This window comes from Chiloscyllium punctatum, chromosome 25 (assembly GCF_047496795.1).
Source record: "Chiloscyllium punctatum isolate Juve2018m chromosome 25, sChiPun1.3, whole genome shotgun sequence".
NCBI lineage: Eukaryota > Metazoa > Chordata > Chondrichthyes > Orectolobiformes > Hemiscylliidae > Chiloscyllium > Chiloscyllium punctatum.
Window position 1 is genome coordinate 35,136,421 of NC_092763.1, and position 22,037 is coordinate 35,158,457.

Here is a 22,037-nt window from a genome sequence, read left to right on the forward strand (position 1 = left end):
GTATACATTTGCACTTCGATGAGAGTGCCATTGGCTGGTAATCAGGATCAAGAGCCCTGATTTGTTTTTATCTTACTACACCTAAGCAGCAATCAGTTAATTCAGCACAGATCAGACTATGACATACAGAACCTCATAGCCTGTGAGGTCAGATATTTATTTGATACATGATGCTGAGTCATTTCACTCACCATAATTTCTTTTCAGTAGTTCAGTATTCTGCATGTTCGTAAGATTTACTTAAGTATTTTAAATGGAAACATGATGTTAAGTATTCCTACTTATCTGCTTGTACTTCCATTAAAATTTTGATGCTGTAAGCAGTTTAGTAAATTTGATTGTAGAATATTAGTATTTCCATTGATCTCACAATCCAATACAAATATATGCAAAATTTTTATATTTGAGTTATGCTTCCAGTCAGTGACAAAATTTGAAGGAACTTCTGACAGCTGCCCATAATCATGTAATGCTCAGTGGAGTGTTAATTAGGTGGAGATGAACATGATTGGCTGAAAGCTTTTTTGTTCTGCTTTCAGCAAGAGTGGCAATGCTGCTGGGGTTACAGCCTATTCCAATGAAGAAGGGGCAGGGATACAACACTTCACTGGGGTAATGTTATAAAGTCATGACAAAAGCCCTTTAATCTATTGAGTCTGCACTGGTCAACAATAGCAATCTAACTATATGAATTCCATTTTCCAGTCCTAGGGCCTCTACCTCCACCATTAGAGACAGTGGATTCCACATTCCCACTACCTCTGAGTGACAAAGTACTTCCTCACATACTGTCCAAAGCTCCTGCCCTTACCTTAAACTTATGCCTCCTGGTAAGGTCCCCTCTTGTGTACCCTATCTGTGTCCCTCATACTTTTAGTCATCTCAATCATGTTCCTCCTTCAGTTCCTTCTCCAAGGAAAACAAGCTCAGTCTATCCAATCTCTCTTCAATACAAAAACTCAGTCCAGGCAACATTCTGGTAAATCTCCTCTGCACTCTCTCCACTGCATTCACATCCCTCCAATAATGTTTTCCAGATTCCAGAAATGTACACAATGCTCTGGTTGTGGCCTAACCAACTTTTTATACAAGCATGACCTCTCTGCTCCTAAATGTTGTACCTTAGTTAACAAAGACAAGTATGCCTTGAGACTACCAAAGGGGCAAAAGCCAGTTTACATTTTGACCAGGAAGCAATTCTGAGATTTTGCAAGGTGTGCACAATTCCATTTACCTTGCAGGCAAAAATAGAGGTGGAAATCAGGCAGCTAGAGAGCAATGGAATCATCAAACTTGTGCAGTTAGGAGAATGGACAGCACCAATTGAGAAGGCTGATGGCTCAGTTGTGGGGATTTTAAGCAAAAGGTAAACCACTTCTCACAGCTGGATAAGTACCCAATCCCTCGTATAGAGGACCTGCGGGGGGAGCGTCCTTTACGAATCTGGACAGGAGCCACACCTACCTGCAATTGCCACTGGATGAGGAGTCCCAGAAGTATGCTACAATTAATACCATAAGGGTTTATACCAATATACAACACTGCCATTTGGGGTGTCATCAGCATGCACGCTTTGCCAGGAGACCATAGAGAACATTTTATAAGGCCACCTTTGGTTTCCATTTATCTATATGACATACTAATAACCAAAAGACCAATAAAGAGCACTTGGAGAACTTGGATATAGTGCTTAAACATTTCTCACAGGTGGGCATGCACCTTAGAAGGGAAAAATATGTGCTCCAGGTGCCCCAAATGACCTACTTGGTTTACAGAGTTGATGAAACCGGGTTACACCAGTGGGAAGAGAAAGTGAGGGTGATCAAAGGAGCCCAACTCCCACACCTGTACCAGAACATTGGTCTTTCCTTGGGTTAGTGAATTATTACAGAAACTTCATATGTAACCTGGCCTCCATTTTGGCCCCCTTACACCTGCTTTTGAAAAAGGGTCAGTTTTAGAAATGGTCTTGTAGCCAAGAAGTAGCCTTTCAGGAAGTGATAAAGCAGCTATCGTCATCTAAGGTATTGGCCCATTATAATCTGAAGCAAGGGTCAGTGCTGACGTGCAATGCCTCCCCATCTGGCATCGGGGTAGTGTTGGATCACTAATGGCCCAATGGAGCGGAATGTCTGATAGTTTATGCTTCACGGACGTTATCTGATGCTGAACAGAAATATGCCCAAATAGAGAAGGAAGATCTGGCAGTCATCTTTGGTGTGAGAAAGTTCCACCACTATCTTTATAGATGGGAATATGACATAGTAACAGTTCACAAACCCCTGTCAGGACTATTGAAGGAAGACAAGGCAATGCTGCCCACAGCTTCCAGTAGAATTCAGGGGTGGGCCATTATTCTCAGCGTGTACAAGTACAAGTTAGAAAACTGTCCAGGAAGCCAAGTGGCTAATTCAGATACCTTGAACTGCCTCCCACTGGCAGAAATTCCACCAGTGGTGTCTCCCCTGAAGAGTTTGTTTTGGTTTTTAACCTTCCTAAACACCCTTCGCATTACTGCTGACAATATCCGACTGTGGACACAAAAAGATCCTGTCCAGCGAAACTGAAATAGCTGGTGGTAAGGTGGGAAACAGAAGGGCCACTGCAACCTGGACTGGGACCTTTCTGGACCCGACAAGACCAGATCACTGTAGAGGATGGCATATTCTAAGGGGAGCAAGACTGATTGATTGTCCCAAGTAAAGGTCACCACCAGATATTGGTTGACCTCCACCAGAGTCATCCAAGGGTTTCCAAGGTTAAGGTGCTGGCAAGAAGCTATGTCCAGTGGCTAAGGTTGGATACTGACATAGCTGTATCGGTGGAGCAGTGACCAGAGTGCCAACAAGGACAAAAATTGCCACGAACAGCATCCCTACATTCATGAGAATAGCTGGGTAAACACCGGACTTGGTTGCATGTCAACTAGACTGGTCCTTTCACAGACTCAATGTTCCTGGTCATTGTGAATGCCCATTCAAAGTGGTTGGATGTGCATAAAGTTCATTCGGCAAACTCAGGGATGACTATTGAGAAGCTGTGAGCATCGTTCACGATATATGTTCTCCCGGAAGTATTGGTAATAGACAATTGGATGTCATTTGCCAGCAGGGAATTTCAGTACTTCCTAAAGTTGAATGGCATTTGGTACATAAGGACAGCTCCATACCATCTATTGTCCAATAGTCTGGCAGAAAGAGCGCTCCAAACATTGAAGGTAGGCTTAAAGAAGCAGTCTACAGCATCATTTGATACCAAACTGTCCCGGTTCCTATTCGATTATGGCACCATCCCACACTCAATGACAGGGATAGCGCCAATGGAGTTGCTGATGGGGAGGAGACTCCACAGCAGGTTAAACCTGTTATTCCCAGACCTGAGGGGTGTTGGAGGATGAAATGGCAGCAGGAATGCGAATGCTAATGCTGGCTACAGGCCCCCTCTAAGCGAGAGAGAGAATTTAATTTGGAGGATGAAGTTTGGTGCCAGAACCATGGAATTGGCCCTGTCTGGATATAAGGTGAAGTCAGGTCCCATGACTTACAAAGTTTGATAGGTGATACAGTCTTGAACAAACTTGTGGATCACCTGAAAGCTGTTACCTCACAAACCTTGTTGACTAAGGTCCTTAATTGCGGTTGTTAACCAGAGCCGATCAGGAAAGCCTTGGTTGACCAATATAAAGAAGAGATTTAGAATCTCCTCAGTTCAGGGGACTCATGCCAAGCTGCCTGCCCACAACCAGTGTACTTTGCATAAGTAAATAAAGGGTGACTGAATGATGGGATACTCCTATGTAGTTATTTCAAACCTCTTCAAAAAATTCAATTATTTTGGTCAGACGTAACCTCCATTCAACAAAACCATGCTGATATTCTTAAGTAACCCATGTCTGTCCAAGTGAAGCCTAATTCTGTCTCTCAATTGCTTTCAGTAGTTTCCCCATCACTGAGGTTAGACTGACTGGTCCTTAGTTTCCTGGTTTATCCCTTGCTTTCTTCTTGAATAACAATTTTTATGGAGTTCAATGCAGCTAAATGTGAGGTGATGCACTTTGGAAAGAATAACAGGATGGCAGAGTACTTGGTCAATGGAAAGATTCTTGGTAGTGTGGATGTGCAGAGGGATCTTGGAGTCCATGTGCATAGATCCCTGAAAGTTGCCACCCAGGTGGATACTGCTGTTAAGAAGGCATACAGTGTGTTAGGTTTCATTGGTAGAGGGATTGAGTTCCAGAACCAGAATATCATGCTGCAACTATACAAAATGCTGGTGTGGCCACCCTTGGAATATTGTGTACAGTTCTGGTCGCCCCATTACAAAAAGGATGTGGAAGCATTGGAAAAGGTGCAGAGGAGATTTACCAGGATGTTGCCTGGTCTGGAGGGAAGGTCTGATGAGGAAAGGCTGAGAGACTTGGATCTTTTCTCATTGGAAAGAAGAAGGCTAAGGGGGGATTTGATAGCGACATATAAGATGATCAGAGGATTAGATAGGGTAGACAAAGAAAGACTTTTTCCAGGATGATGACGTCAGCTTGTACGAGAGGGCATAACTACAAATTGAGGGGTGATGGATTTAAGACTGTAGTCAGAGGCAAGCTCTTTACACAGAGAGTGGTAAGGGCGTGGAATGCCCTACCTGCTAATATCGTCAACTCAGCCACGTTAGGGAGATTTAAACAATCCTTAGATAAGCTCATGGATGATTTTGGGATAGTGTAGGGGGACTAGCTGAGAAAAGTCCACAGGTCAGCGTGACATTGAGGGCCAGAGGGCCAAAGGACCTGTCCTGTGCTGTATTGTTCGATGTTCTATGTTGTAACAGTACCACATTGGCTGTCCTACAGTCTTCTTGCACTTCTGTAGCCAGAGAGGAATTGAAAATTATAGCCAGTGCCCTCAATATTTTCTCTCTTGCCTCACAGAACAGACTGGGATACATTTCATCTGCTCCGGGAGATTTATCTACCTTTTAACCTGCCAGATCACTAAGAACTTCCTCTCTATCATGCTAGTTTCTTTAAGTATGCCGAAGTCCTTCTCCCTAATTTCCATACCGACATTGTCCCTCTCACTGGAGAACACCAACACTAAGTATCAATTTAGAACCCCATCTACATCATCCTCTGGCTCCATCCATAAATTACCACTGTGGTCCTATTATTCTAATTATCCATTTACCCTTAATGTACTCACAAAATAACTTGGATTTTCCTTTATTTTACCTGTTATTCTTGTTTCATGCTCTCTTTTTGCTCTTTTGAGGTTTCCCCCTTGTACATTCAGTACTCCTTGAGGGCTTATGCTGTTCTGAGCATATGTTATCTGCTGTAAGCCCCTGTTTTTCTCTTTATCTAATCTTTTACATCCTTTAATATGTATGGTTTGCTAGATTTGTTGGTAACACCCTTTATCTTTATTGGAGTATGTTTCTATTTCTTTCTTAAATGTCCCACAGCTTTGACACTGATTCACCTAAAAGTATCATCTCCCACTCCACTCTAGCCAAATCATGTTTGGTCTTATTAAAATTGTTCATCCCCCAGTTTAGAATTTTGATTTCAAACTCAATCTTGCAATTTTCCATAAGATTTTTGAATCTAACAGTGTTATAATCGCTTTCTGCAAATCCCTCTAGCACTGATACTTCAACCACTTGCTTGGTTTCATTATCTAATGTTAGGGCCAGAACCAAAGCCAGGAAACTATAGAGTGGTAAGCAAAAGCCAGTGAACTATACACTGGTGAGCCTGATGTCAGTGGTGAGTAAGTTGTTGAAGGGGTTTCTGAGGGACAGGATTTACATGCATTTGGAAAGGCAAGGACTGATTAGTCAACATGACTTTGAGAATGGGAAATTGTGTCTCAAGAACTTGATTAAGTTTTTTGAAGAGGTGACAAAAATGATTGAAGGCAGAGCAGTAGAAATTGTCTGTACGAATTTCAGCAAGGTAGGAGATGGGGTTGTGGTAGAGAGTTGTTTTTTGGACTGGAGGCTTGTGACCAGGGGTGTGCCACAAGGATTGATGTTGGGTCTACTGCTTTTCATCATTCATATTAATGATTTGGAAGTATCTTCGAAAGTTTGCAGGTGACACCAAAATTGATGGTGTCATGGATAGTGAAAAAGAGTCTCTCCAAGTCCAGTGGGAATTTGAGCAGATGGACTGAAGAGTGGCAAATAGAGTTTAATGCAGATAAATGTGAGATGTTGCATTTTGGAAAGGCAAACCAGGGCAAGACTTATGCAGTAAACGGGGAGTATTGCTAAATAAAGGGATGTAGGGGTGCAAATGCATAGTTCCTTGAAAGTGGAGTCATGGATAGATAGGGTGGTGAAGAAGGCATTTGGAATACTTGCCTCCGTTGATCAGTGCATTGAGTATAGGAGTTGGGATGTTGTGTTGCAGCTGTACAGGGCATGGATGGGACCACATTCAAAATACTACGTTTAATTCTAGTCTCCCTGCTATAGGAGAGATGTTGTTAAACTTGAAAGAGTTCAGAAAAGATTTACAAGAATGCTGCTGGGTGTGGAGAGTTTGAGCAGTCAGGAGAGACTGAATACACTGGGGCTTTTCTCCCTGGAGCATCGGAGCTGAGGGGTGACCTGGTAGTGAGGGGCATGGATAGGGTGAACAGGCAAGGTCTTTTTCCAAGGGTAGACAAGTCCAAAACTAGAGGACGTAGCTTTTAGATGAGAAGGGATAGATTTAAAAGGGACCTGAGGGGCAACTTTTCACGCAGAGGGTGGTGAGTGTATGGATTGGGCTACCAGAAGAGGTGCTGGGGGCTGGTAGAATTGCAACATTTAAACATTTGAATGGTTACGTGAATAAGAAGAATTTAAGGGGATATGGGTCAAATGATGGCAAATGGGTCTCGATCGGTTTAAGATATCTGGTCAGTATGGATGAGTTGGATCAAAGGTTTTGTTTCTATGTTGTATAACTCTATGACTCAATAACAATCCCCCCTCTTGTCAGGTTTTCTACATACCGGCTTAAAATGCTCTCCGAGGTGCATTGCAAGAATTCCGCTCCCTCTAAACCTTTTAATGTATCACTGCTCCAGTTAATGCTAAAATCCGGCATTATCACTAACCAGTTACTTCTGCGCTTCTCTGAAATTTGTCGACTCATCTGCTATTCTATTTTTATCTGACTATTACAGGATCTATAGTAACTGCCTGCAATGTGATTGCTCCTTTTTTGTTTTTAGGTTCTACTGTCACTTGAGCATTCTGAGACATCATTCCTCCTATGTTATAATTGATTCCCTGATCAATATTGTGACAGCTTCTGCTCTTTTACCTTCCTTTCCTGTCTTGTCTGAAGACCATATATCCAGGAATATTCAGCTGCCAAACCATCCCCTCCCTCAACCATGTCTCAGTGACAGCAATAATATAATAAACCTGTGTTTCAGTTTATACCCTCAACTCACTGCCTTGTCTGTCAGATTCCTTACTTTAAAATAAATAGCATCCAACCTTCCAACATCCTTGTTGATAATTTCTGTCTTCTTGACTCACCTGTTTTCTCTTTGAATTTAAATGTTCATCATCCTCTGTGAACATTCTCTCTTATCCTACCCAATCAAGTATATTGTAGCTTCAGGTGAACATCTATGAACTGTTGACATAACTCTATCAGGTAAACTCTTGCCCCATTATAAAACTCCCTCTACACGTAAATATGGACAGACACAGACTGACAAAAACATTGATGTTATGGGTGGAGGAAAAAGAACTGAGGAGATAGTTCAGTGACTTCTGTCTCCAGGGTTCACTGGCATGATCTTCTGCTTGCCAACCTCTCTTCTGGTACTTTCACTTTCTTGCAAGAAGCAGAGTAACCTGATTCACAGGTTATAAAGTTTTTGATTTCTTTAGAGTTAGACAGTATGGAAACAGACCCTTTGGTCCAACCAGATGATTAGGGGTTTAGAAGATGATTAGGGGTTTAGATAGGGTTGACAGTGAGAACCTTTTTCCGCAAATGGAGTCAGATGTTACTAGGGGACACAACTTTAAATTAAGGGGTGGTAGGTATAGGACAGATGTTAGGGGTAGATTTTTTTACTCAGCGGGTTGTGAGTTCATGGAATGCCCTGCCAGTAGCAGTGGTGGACTCTCCCTCTTTATGGTCATTTAAGCGGGCATTGGACAAGCATATGGAGGTTATTGGGCTAGTGTAGGTTAGGTAGACTTCGGTCGGCGCAACATCGAGGGCCGAAGGGCCTGTACTGCGCTGTATTTTTCTATGTTCTATGTTCTATGTTCAGTCTATGCCGAACATAATCTCAGACTAAACTAGTCCTACCTGCCTGCTCCTGGCCCATATCCCTCCAAACCTTTCCTATTCATATATCTGTCCAAATGCTTTTTAAATATTGTAATTATACCCACCACTTCCTCAGGGAATTCATTCCATACTTGAACCACCATCGTGTAAAAGAAATTGTGCCTTATGTCTTTTTAAAATCTCCTCTCCTCTTAAAAATGTGTCCCCAGTCTTCGAATTCCCCATTTTAGGGAGAAGACAACTAGCATCAACTGCATCCGTACCTCTCATTTAATAAACTTTCATCAGGTTACCTCTCAATCTCTTACACTCACAGCATATCCAACTTTCTTTATTACTCAAACCACCTATACCCATCAACATCCTGGTAGTGGGCGGCACGGTGGCACAGTGGTTAGCACTGCTGTCTCACAGCGCCAGAGACCCGGGTTCAATTCCCACCTCAGGCGACTCTCTGTATGGAGTTTGCACATTCTCCCCGTGTCTGCGTGGGTTTCCTCCGGGTGCTCCGGTTTCCTCGCACAGTCCAAAAATGTGCAGGTTAGGTGAATTGGCCACGCTAAATTGCCTGTAGTGTTAGATGTAGGGGTAAATGTAAGGGAATGGGTATGGGTGGGTGCGCTTCAGCGGGTCGGTGTGGACTTGTTGGGCTGAAGGGCCTGTTTCCACACTGTAAGTAATCTAATCTAATCTAAATCTCTTCTGAACTCTCTCCAGCTTGATAATATCCTTCCTTTAATTGGCTGACCAGAACTGGACACAGTAATCCAGAAGAGATCTCACCAATATCCTGTACAACTACGACATGACTTCCCAACTCTTATACTCATAGGACTAAGCAATGAAGGCAAATTTACATCTTACAGCAACTGCTGAAGGAAAACAAACTGGCTTTCTTTGGTATTTTTTTAACTGCAGAGGGAAACACATCTCCCCTTCCAGAGGTCCATAGCATTAGGCAGTATTGTTCACATCCAAAGCTTTTCAGCTCCCAGAAGTCAATCACATGATTGCTTTCATCATCATCAACAACTGGTCATCACAAACCAATCAGCTACTTGTTGCTGTCTGGACCTCCCCTAATGATTGAACAAATTAGCCGTGTTAACAACACAAACAGAAATAACTGTGGAAATTCAGCAGGTTTGGCAGCCTCTGTGGAGAGAAAGCAGAGTTAATCCATCAGGTTCAGTGACTCTGGAATGGAAACACTAATTCTGCTTTCTTTCCATAGGTGCTGCCAGATCTGCTGAGCTTCTCCAGCAATTTCTGTTTTCATTTCAAATTTGAAGCATCAACTGTTCTTTGTTTTAATATAGCAGTGTAAATACCACTTACGAAGAGCTTTGGTAACTTCATTTTTAAAAAAAATTGAAGTAATCCCATTTCTAGTTCTTGGTTTTAAATTAGTTCTTTTCCCATTCGGTCCACAATCAAAAATATGGAAAAATATGGTCTTTACAACAACTAGACTGAAACTGGATAACATGGGACACTGTCAGTGGAGCCAGGGCAGGACACCTGGTGGGGGGGTTAAGAACGGGGAAGTTGGTTTCCAAAGGCCAAAGTGGAGAAGAATGTGAGGGTGGGAAAGATCAGTGGAGGCTCCCCATTTGAGAAAAGGCACCTTGAGGGAGGTACAATACTCTTTTCTACACAAGCTCTAAGGTGGCTCACTTGCCAGGATTCCTCTCTTTTCCTCCTCTCCCTAGCAGTTTTAGTTCCTGAAAGACTGGGACAAAGAAGATATCCCTGCCGAACTCAGAGTGCAGGGAGGTTTCTCAGTAGTTCTAACAATCTACTTCTTTCTTGAAGACAGTGACAATGCAGCATTCCTGAGATCATCAGAGATTTCTTCTTTACCCCAGTTTTTTTCTTGAAGTGAAATGGCTGTGATAGTGGAAGAAGGCTGCAGCAGTAAGGAGATCTCCAGTCGTTGAGATTTTCTTGCTGCTGGAACTGGACCTGCATTCTGTCAAGGACCATGTGAATGATCTGAAATAGTCTTTCTGTGTTAAAACATGTCCCACTCAAGGGACCTTGAGGATTTAAAATTTGAACCGAGAAGTCCCACCTGGGATGTACATCTTCGACCTAAGTAAAAGAACACACACAACACATGTCCTGCAGCAATCAGCAAGTGGGGATAGGGGACAGGATTGTAAGATCTGGTTGTCCCTAATTTTGGACTGGCCTGTAGATGATGGCGTTGGATCCAGATGTTTTACTCTTGCAATTGTAACAGTAGAGCATTTTGGCAGCTTTCTTCACAACTGAACGGTCCTATTCGAGATCCATGTCTAAAAATAGCCTGTTCTGTCGTTAAACTGGCTGGCACATCACACCTCGTGGATTCACCTATTTGTTTTCTGAAAATCTTGAATACATTATACTCATATTAAAAATAATATTCATATATTGTTGGAGCTGTGTGCTGACTAGGTTCTCCAGGTCCTGACAGACTTCATCCCAAGGTCTTAATAAAAGTGAACAATGAGATAGTTAACATGTTGATTTTAATTTTTGCAAGTTCCTTTGATTGGGAAATGTTGTATTAGATTGAGAAAACAGTTGTAATCCTTTATTTTAAAAGGGAAAGAGACAGAAATCAGGAAACTATTGAAGTCAACTGGCTAGTTAGCTTAACACCTGTTCATAGGGAAGATTTTAAAAGCTATAATCAATTATGTTATAAGTGTGCAGTAGGGCACTCAGAGTGGTTCAAGGTGATCAAGCAGAGACTGCATGGGTTTGTGATACAGATTTATTGATTTAACTGATTTATTGGTATCCCTGAAGAAGTAATATGTACTGATAAAGGGGAACTGCTGAATTACTGGTTTTCCAGACAGGATTAGATAAGGCACTGCATCAAAGATCATTATGAGCATAAGAGATCATCATGTATTGATCACTTATTGAAGTGGATATAAAATTGGCTAGCTAACAGGCAACATGCATGAATAGGTGACTTTCTGGTTAACATGTAGCAAGTGGTGAGCCCAAGCGGTTAATGCAGGGTGTCGACGTTTTGCAGTACTGATGATGAAGTTATATAGGAAAGTAGGTGAATGGGTAGGCTATTGCACTGTGATATTATAGCTGGAATAGTAATCTGAAGATCCAGTTAATGTTCTGCAAGTTGGAGTTCAAATCCCACCACAGCAGCTCATAGGATTTTGAGTTCAAAAATAAAAATCTGGAATCTGGGACTTGAAAATATATTGCTGTTCTTTCAGTACTACTGGGTCAAAAACCTGGAACTCCCTCTTTAACAGCATTGTGGGTCTATCTATAGTAATGAACTACAATGTTTCAAAAAGACAGCTTACTTCCACCTTTTCAAGGACAACTAAACATGGGCAACAAACACTGGCCCAACCAGCATCCCATGAATTTTTTTTTTTAAGTTGTGAAGATCATGCAAGGAGTCTACAAAGGAGTATAGATAGATTAAGTGAATGGATGTAGATCTTGGAAAATTAAGTTTAATGTGTGAAAATGTTAAATTGTCCATTTTAACAGGATGAATGATAAAGTATTGATTTAAAACCTAAGGGGTTGCAGAGTGCTGAAATCCAGAGGAATCTGTGTTCTAGTATACGAATTGTATTAAGTCAGTATGCAGCTCTGGCAAGTAATTAGGCAAGTTAATAGAATGCTATCATTTATTGGGAAGGGAATTGAATACAAAAGGAGGGAAGTTATGCTGTACAGGGCATTGGTCAGACCATATCTGAAATATTGTATATTGTACAGGTTTCCTTACTTAAGGTTGTAAATATGTTGGCAGCAGTTACGAGAAGGTTTACTAGACAAATACCTAGAGTTGTCTTAAATGGAAATGTAGGACAGGTTAGGCTTTTCTTCAGTTAAGTTAGAGGAATCTGTGGTAATTTAATTGAAATGTACAAGATTCTATAAAAACAGGAAATGACAGATAAACTCAGTAGGTTTGGCAGCATCTATGGTGTCTAATGTCATTTGGAACACCTGTATGATGAAATATTAAGTTTTACATTTACATTAAACAAAAACTCCATCTGTATTGATCTGATGCATACAGTTTTGCCAAAAATTATCAATTACTCAGAGCAAGTTTAAGAAAATCAAATGTGATAATTTGAATTATGGCCATGGAATCTGTGTATAATGGAGTCATACAGAGAGGTACAGCACGAAAACAGACCCTTCAATCCAACTCATCCATGGCCAACCAGATATCCTAACCTAATCTAGTCCCATTTGACAGCACTTGGCCCATTTCCCTCTAAAACACATTCTATTAATATACCTATCCAGATGTCTCATAAATGCTATCATTGTACTGGCCTCTACTATTAGTGTAACATTTATTTTAGAGTTTGGATTTTAAAATGCCAGCATGAGAGTTTTGGTCAGTGTGTCTGAGGGGGTTTTGGTGAGCAACTTGTCAGCATTTCTGGAGCCTTTATTTATGTATGAGCGAGTGACTTCCTGGAGTGTACTGGGGTGATCTTTGTGATGAATGTGTTTTACAGCGAGACAGAGTAAACCATTGAGTGCTTTAGGCAGCTTCCAGTTAGAAGGATCTGGACTTTTCTTTTGCTTAAAGGAACACTTTTTGCTTTTAGTTTGCATAAGTCCTGGTTGGAAATTAAGTGTGTGAAGCAGTTTCCCTAAAGAAAAGAGGTAGTTTAAAATTGTTAAGAAATCGGTTACCTCAATATAAGGAATTTAGTTTGCAAGTTCCCGACTAGGAGTGTTTAGTTCATATCCAGAAGGGATTATTTGAAGCTGAGAAAGTTTAGCTTAGTTGAATGAACAGAAAGCCCAGAATTTGATGCATCAGTGATGTCAAACTATTTGTGCCATAAAGAAGGGAGTCTTTCTGGTGTTTGTGTCCTGTAAAAGATGTTGTTGGGATAAATGCGATTTTATTTTATCATGTGTTTCAAAATCTTTAAAATTGTGTTACATGTAAATGGCTTAGTTTATTCTATTTTATTGTTAGTTCTTTTGCATAATAAACTCATGTTTTAATGATAAAATCAAATCTGCAGCACTGCATATGTGTGGTTCAATGAAAGACCACTTTGATAAGTTTAAAAAAAACTATCAGATCAGATTTCAATCTGAGATCTGATAAATATAACAGTCGAGAATATAGAAAACAGTGTTTGGCTTAGTGAAAAGAAATAAAATGAATTGTTCACATTCAAGAAAAGGCTGTACTGTATCTGAAATATTAGGTACTAATTTACTGTAAATGCCATATCTTTTTATTTTTCTGTATTTAAGATTGTGAACTAAAATGGAAAAAGGGCTGTCTTAAAAAGCAAGGATTGGTGAAGGATTACAGTACTTTTTAAAAGCAAGTAACCTGACTTGTAAGTGCTGTTTACATAGTTGCTGCACAGTAGTCATAAGTTTGCAGATGATCTGGAGGCCAGGGCTGTGTACGTATGAAGATTTAATCATCAACAAGTAGCAAATTGGTCTGTGAGCAAGTGACCAATTATCAATAACAAAAGCTTTCTACTTGCCAACAACTATGTAACTGGTTGAACAGATGGTTCTTGCTTGTTTATCTGTAGTTGTAATGTATTTATTTGTAATAATTAATTATCCCTGTTAAGATTGGAAACCTAGCCATGCTTTCTGCTAACATGGGTCAAAAAGACAGGTAAATTGGGGAATTCTTTCCCATTTTCAAACCTTTTAATTTTTGTGATGACTTGGGAATAGTGGAGCTTGATTTCTAATGACCTATTCAATCAGGTGTAACATTAAGGTCATTTCAGAACTGACCTCAAGGCAGAAAACCCATACTGTACAACCATTTGTGCAAGAGTGGGATAATAATTACCAATGTTAGTGACAGTTTCATCGAGTTGGTTCAAAAGATTGGTCATAGTCATTTACATCTGAATTTCCTTGATCTATTACATTGAAGATTGACATTGCACTGAGTTATGTCCATCTTGCACAGAAAAATACAAGGAAATTAGAGACTATAGCATGTCTAATAATCAACACCAATGTACCACATTAAATTCTAGAACCTTATTCAGAAGAACTTGAAAAACACCACTAGAAAAACTGGACATCAAGGACCGAGAAATCTCCTGTCAGTGAGCAAGTCTGTGTCTATTGTACATGAAAAGAAGAAGGAAGGTATTGAGGGGTGCCTATTTCTGTACCTGGATGTGCATGTGGTTAACATATATTTTCAGTAATGAGAGTATGGTTGAAGTTGTTTTCTGATGGGTGAAGTGTTTATATTTATTGTATGGGTGTTCCTTTATGTCAGTGTATGTGAGAGATAAAATACAAAAATACATTGATTTAGCCTAACACATTTCTCAATATATGTGAATCATTTTTATCTATTTAATTGCATGCAAGAACAGAAGTATTTATTTAAAATGGTCAACTAATTGATAGAACTGGGAGTGATTTGGGGCTTTGTAGTGCAACATTGTGGAGAGAAGCTGCAGTTCAGGATGAGTTGAAGGATGACTTTGGGATATGGTCTGTGAAAATGTGGATATGGTCTGTGAAAATGTGGATATGTCATGTTTGAATATTGGTGAAGGCTAGAATGTGTACTTAGGCTAAGTTCCAGTTTGCATTCACACAGGGTAGTTTGGCAACTGTGTACAAGATGGGACTGAGGTTCGGAGTAAAACTGGGCTCTGTTTCGTCGAAGTGCGGTAAATGTAGACTTGGGGTGCAGGGTTAGATTTACAGTTGGCTTCAAATCTGAAGTTGAGATCTTGGATGAGAACATGCATGTTAGTTATTGAAGTAGTGGATTCAGTGAGAGTAAAAACAAAGGAGATTAATTAGCATCAGAATGTTGCCATCAAATACTGAGTCACAAAGTCATAGAGTCGTAGAGATTAGCGTGTTTTGAAAAGATTTGTAGCTCAAGTTGAGGTTCTGGATGTAGGTTTGCTCGCTGAGCTGGAGGGTTCATTTCAAGACGTTTTGTCACCCTACTAAGTAACCTCTTCAGTGGGCCTCCGGGCAAAGCACTGCTGATGATTCCTGCTTTCTATTTATATGTTTGGGTTTTATAGATGGAGTCATAGAGATGTACAGCAAGGAAACAGACCCTTTGGTCCAACTCATCCACGCTGACCAGATATTCCAACCTAATCTAGTTCAGTTTGCCAGCACTTGGCCTATATCCATCTAAACCCTTCCTATTCTTATAGCCATCCAGATGCCTTTTAAATGTTGTAATTGTACTAGCCTCCACCACTTCCTCTGGCAGTTCATTCCATACATGCACTACCCTCTGCGTAAAAAGGTTGCTCCTTAGGTCCCTTTTATATCTTTCCTCTTTCACCTAAACCTATGCCCTCTAGCTCTGGACTCTCCATCCCAAGGAAAATACTTTGTCTGTTTATCCTATCCATGCCCCTCATGATTTTATAAATCTCTGAGGTCACCTCTCAGCCTCGAACACTCCAGGAAAAACAGCCCCAGCCTATTCAGCCTCTCCCTATAGCTCAAATCCTCCAACCTTGGCAGCATCCTTGTAAATACTTTCTGAACCCGTTCAAGTTTCACAACATCCTTCTGTCCGGAAGGAGACCAGAATTGGATGCAATATTCCAAAAGTGGCCTAACCAATGTCCTGTACAGCTGCAACATGACCTCCTAACTCCTATATTCAATACTCTGACCAATAAAGGAAAGCTTACCAAATGCCGCCTTCACGATCCTATCTACCTGTGACTCTACTTTCAACACGTTCAACTATGAACGTGTACTCCAAGGTTTCTCTGTTTAGCAACCCTCCCTAGGACCTTATCATTAAGTGTATAAGTCCTGCTAAGATTTGCTTTCCCAAAATGCACCTCACATTTATCTAAATTGAACTCCATCTGCCACTCCTCAGCCCATTAGCTCATCTGATCAAGATCCCATTGTAATCTGAGGTAACCTTCTTCACTGTCCACTACACATCCAATTTTGGTGTCATCTGCAAACTTACTAACTATATTTCCTATGTTCACATCCAAATCATTTATATAAATGATGAAAAGTAGTGGACCAGCACAGATCCTTGTGGCACTCGACTGGTCACAAGCCTCTAATCTGAAAAACAACCCTCCACTACCACCCTCCGATTCTCTGATTTCTACTTTTGACCCAGTTTTGTATCCAAATGGCTAGTTCTCCCTGTATTCCATAAGATCTAACCTTGCTAACCACTCTCCCATGAGGAACCTTGTCAAATGCCTTACTGAAGTCAATATAGATCACATTCACCTGTCTGCCCTCATCAATCAGATTTGTTATATTTTCAAAAAATACAATCAAGTTCGTGAGACATGATTTCCCATGCACAAAGCCATGTTGACTATCCCTGATCAGTCCTTGCCTTTCCAAATATGTGTAAATCCTGTCCCTCAGGATTACCTCCAACAACTTATCCACCACTGACACCAGTCTCAGTCTATAGTTCCCTGGCTTGTCCTTACCACCTTTCTTAAATAGTTAGCCAACCTCCAGTCTTCTAGCACCTCACCTGTGACTGTCGATGATACAAATATCTCAGCAAGGGGCCCAGCAATCACTTCCCTAGCTTCCCACAGAGTTGGAGTTTCTTCGGGTTGGTGATGTCATTTCCTGTTCTTTTTCTCAGGGGTGGTAGATGGGGTCTAACTCTATGTGTTTGTTGATAGAATTCCGGTTGAAATGCCATGCTACTAGGAATTGTCGTGCATGTCTCTGTTTGGCTTGTCCCAGGATGGATGTGTTGTCCCAGTCAAAGTTGTGTCTTTCCTTATTTGTATGTAAGGATCCTCTCTCACCAGTATCCTTACATACTAAAAGTCAAATAGAGCCAACTTGAACTTTAAATCATGATGAACAATGTTGAACAGCAAATTTTTACTCCAAATGGAAAGGAAGATTAAGCAGGATGTCAAATGAATGGCTGATTTGCAGCATCTGTTTTTCATCCAGCTGTAACAATTCAGCTGAATCTGAAAAAGTTCAGTGCAATATGTCGCTCTTTTGACTATCAGTGGGCTGTAAGCTCTTTAAATATTTTGATCTGTTATTTTAAGCACGAGGTTTGTAACTAAGTGTATGTTTGAGGCCACTTCTCTGTTGTATGTCAGTTAAAAATATTAACTTCTTACTCATGTCACTAACCATGATGTAGGCAGAGAAAAGGCAGTCAATGTTTAAGTCCTTTCTAGTTAACATGTTCTCGGATGTTTCAGCGGCAGCATAGTGGCTGAGTGGCCCCATTGGCCAAGCTAAGTAGCCCATTCTATCCTGTGCAGCCATGGGAAATGCAGAGTTACAGGGATTGGGTTATGGGTTGGGTCTGGGTGGACTTGATGGACTGAATGGCCTGCTTCCACACTGTAGGGATTCTATGATTCTATGATAGGTAAATGAGGGGCAGTAGACTGCTATATATCTTTGAATTGTGTTTCTCAAATAAATTAAGTTTCTCAAATGCTTTCCTGTTTCCATTGTAAGTCTAATGAAGCAAAAAATTAAATGTTCACTGCCTGCAAATATTTTAGTAAGTTCTTTCTCATCAGGTCGAGGATATGGAACAGTAGTGATCCGCAAAGTGGTATCTGAGGGAGATTTCATGTACCAGGTCAGGGTTTTTGGAAGCAGGTCATATATCAAACTACAAGGAAGAGATGTAAGAATGAGCGAGTCTGTGCAAAGTTTACCAGTGATATCAAATCAGAGTTCAGCAGATTCCAGCACAGAGTTTCAAACAAAGGAACCAGACAAGAATGGAGGCAAGTGAAAATGATGAACTTATGAATTTCTAGTAACTAGCAAGGACAATTTATTGAATAAGCATGACCTTTTAAACTAATATTAACCCCAGCCTGCAATATTCTTTTCTCAATTATTTTTCTCTGTGTAGAAATCTAATTGCTTGTGTAATTTAAACTTTCCATTTTAATGAATTTTTTTAGTAGCTTATTCTACATATTAGTCTTTATGCAAATTGGTCTGATATGAGTTCCTTTCTCTCTTTAAACAAAATGGTTTCCCTCATATTGTGGTACGGTATATTTTGTAAATTTCTGTCATAATGTCAATTAATAGACATCAAGTCTCTTTTCTGAAGACAAACAACTGTAAATTTATATAATTACTTAGATATCTAATATCAGATATTATATTATATCAGGATCACTGTGGTAATGCACTTTTGTGCTACATCAAGTACAACAAATCTATCCATAGTTTTAAGATCCAAATGATACCCATTTTATCCAGCAGGAAGTATCGCCCACCTCCAACATACGTCTGACAATATTACCTGCAATTTTTCTGTTACCTGCTGGTAGCAGACAAGGTCAGGTTGCAAGTTTGCTCACTGAGCTGGTAAACGTTTCTCAGACATTTCATCACCATGCTAGGTAACATCATCACTGAGCCTCCGATGAAGTGCTAGTGTTCTGTCCCACTTGCTTTTTATCTGTCTTGGTCTGTTGTGGTAGAATATATCATTTCTGGTTCTTTTGCTGAGAGGTTGGTAAATGGGGTCCAAATCAATATGTTTGCAATGGAGTTCCAGTTTGAATGCCAGGCCTCTGGGAATTCATGCACATGTCTTTGTTTAACCTGTCCCAGGATGGAGCAAGAAACAGCTAGGTAAACCAAGGACACAAACACTTGACAGCACCAACTCCATCAACAAGAGCAGTATCCTCAAACTAGACCTGTGCCTCACAACTCACTTCACCTTCAAAGACCTATAACAAATCAACTGGATATCAATGGAATCACCAATATCAGGACTCTTAGCAGAAGCATTTATGAAAATGTTAGAATGAATAGCACTTTCCATGATTCAGCCTAAGTTTTGGATCCACTATGTGGATGACACCTTTGTCATCACAAAACGCAACAAAATAGACGAAACCCACAAACACATAAACAACATCCTTAGAGGTATAATGTTCACCAAAGATGAAGAAAACAACAACGGACTCCCCTTCCTAGATGTCATGGTAGAATGCAAAGCCAATGGAGAGCTACAGAGCATTGTTTTACAGGAGCGCCACACACTGACCAGATACTCAATTACAGGAGCAATCATCCCACCGCACAAATGGAGCTGCATCAGGACATTATTAAAATGAGCCACAACACACTGCAGTACCCAGAAACTATGAGAAGCAGAGGAAAAACATCTGTACAATGTATTCAGGAACAACAGACCTCAATAAGAAGGCACAACACGCCCAGAAACTCAAGCCATCCTGCCATACATTAAAGACATCTTGGAGATAATGACAAGACTTCTCCGGTCCCTTGGCATCATGGTAGCCCACAAACCTACCATCACACCATAAGCAAAGACTCACATGGGAATTCCTCAAGGCCTGGCATTCAAACCGGACCTCCATCAACAAATACATAGATTTGGACCCCTTTTACCAAGCTCTCAAAAAAAGAACTGGAAGTGATATCGCCTACCACAACAAATCTAGACAGATAAATAGCAGGCAGGACAGAACACCTGCCTTTATAGGAGGGTCACTGATGCTACCCAGCATGGTGACAAAATATCTGAGAACAAGTCTATCAGCCCAGCGAGCAAACTTACAAACTGATCCACAACCTGAGCTATAAATCTTCTCCAAAATCTCACATCCCTATGGCTGCTATGTGCTTAAAATAGCCTGAAGATGGGAAACCAACACCACCCAACGGAGCGCTACCCACCAACTTCCTACATGAATGCCTGAGGAAAGAGGCCCCCACAAGCCAGAAGAACAGCAGAATAGAACAGCCACAGGAAATGGTAAATGATGCTCACAACCGACTCCACGATTACGAACAAGAAATTTCATGCGACTAACCATGAATGGACAAGTGTGCTAGAACGGTCCATCGACACTAAACAACAATGGACCAAGACAAAGAAAAGACTAGCCCTACAAGAAAAACTGGCCAAGCTTACGCACAGTAATAACTCTGACAATTCAGAGGCTTGGATAAAGAACCTGTTGGACCGACTACTGACAGACACAGAAAGAGCTGTTCTGGTATGAGGGATGAACTTCAACTACAGGGACATGGACAACAAGGACTTCCTAGCAGCACTGGAATCCACCCTGAAAGACAACAGACTTACAGAAGAATTTCAGCTGGCCAGCAGTAGCACCAACACTAAGCAGAAAGAAAGAAGGGAACACCCTCAACACACTGGAAAGGAAAGCCTGGAAGGACTCAGAAAAGACAGAAATATCGTAATCCTACCGGCAGACAAAGGGCACATGACTGTCATCCTGAACAGAACATGGAAAAGCTAAACACACCACTCTCAGACTCTGACACTACCAACAGGTGGTGATGGACCCAACAACGCAGCTAGAAAACCATATTACAGCAACTCTGAGAAAGCCAGGAAAAACTCTGTGTTAATATATCAGTATAAAAGTCCTCTCGTCTTCCATATTTCAACAGGCTTAATTACAAAACTTAATTTTATTGGAAGAAATGTGGAGAAGATAGATAAATGTCTGCTGTAAAATAAGATAAATAAAATAATGAAATTGGTCTGTTATTATGATTGTACAATGTTAGTATTCTCAATACTACCAAAACATCTCTCTAACTTTCCTAATAACTCAGTCTTTATAACAGTATACGTCCATTTTTGTAATATTTCCCCCCCAAAGTATTTTAATGAGCTTCATGTAGTTAGTTCCTTATTGAAGTATAGTGACTAGGACTATGTAGTAGGCATGGAAAGCACTTTACATTAACAGTGTTACACAGAATGCCATAAGATAAATGACAAAACAATTTATCCTCAGTTGATATTGTTGAGGGTACAAGAGATAACTCCATCAATCTTCAAACATATAACAGCCTGCATCCAAATCCTTACTTGAAAGAACAAAACAAATAACAAAGAACATTACAGCGCAGGAACAGGTCCTTCAGCACTCCAAGCCTGTGCCGATCCAGATCCTCTATCTAAATCTGCCGTCTATTTTCTCAGGATCTGTATCTCTTTGCTCCCTGCCCATTCATGTATCTGTCTAGATACATCTTAAGAGTTGCTATTGTTCCCGCCTCTACCATCTCCGCTGGCAATGCATTCCAGGCACCCACCACCCTCTGCGTAAAGAACTTTCCACATATATCTCCCCTAAATTTCTACCCTTTCACTTTGAACTAGTGGCCCCAACAAACTTGAAGTCCAGATTACTGCTCATTCAACCTGAAATGCAATATCCTGTCTGTGGTGAGAATATTAACATGTACTTAGCCACTTAGTTCAATGCTTTATCACATTTTTATGCTCAAGTAACGAATCTAAACAAGACTGTTAGGTATTTAAATTGATTTGCGATAAACTTGAAGGAAAGAATACTCAAGATTTCCAGTGACATTTGCTGGGAAGTGTTTCTGTGGAAAGGGTCAGACTTAACAGAAGGAAAACAATAACACAAATGACAACCAGCATTTATATGTTGCCTTTTAGAGTAGGAAAACTTCCCACAACACTTCACAGGACCATTATCAAACAAAATTTAACACAGAACCACATATGAGATATTAGGACAGATGAAGAACATTTTGAGGAGCATCTTAAAAGATAAAAGAGATAGCAAGATGTATAAGTTTAGGGTGGGATTAATTACAGAGACTAGTGACTTGGCTGCTGAAGGCAAGTCCATCGCTGGTGGAATGATTAAAATATTCAAACTACTACTTTACCTCTGTC

At 40.5% G+C, this 22,037-nt stretch overlaps 1 protein-coding gene across 7 annotated transcripts in view; it reads left to right on the forward strand.

The window, feature by feature from the left end:
* The window catches only part of LOC140495844 (ATP-binding cassette sub-family C member 5-like), a 190,835-nt gene that overhangs the window by 115,722 nt on the left and 53,076 nt on the right, over positions 1 to 22,037 (forward strand). For 3 of the 7 annotated variants that reach the window (XM_072595007.1, XM_072595008.1, XM_072595009.1), the window contains 2 exons: positions 14,350 to 14,464; positions 17,866 to 18,078. The exons of 1 other annotated variant lie outside the window; for it this stretch is intronic. In XM_072595007.1, the coding sequence (XP_072451108.1) occupies positions 14,350 to 14,464; positions 17,866 to 18,078 (328 nt within the window). Of the gene's footprint in view, positions 1 to 14,349; positions 14,465 to 17,865; positions 18,079 to 22,037 lie in introns of those variants that run through there. 3 more of the 7 variants (XM_072595011.1, XM_072595014.1, XM_072595015.1) reach the window with 2 other exon arrangements.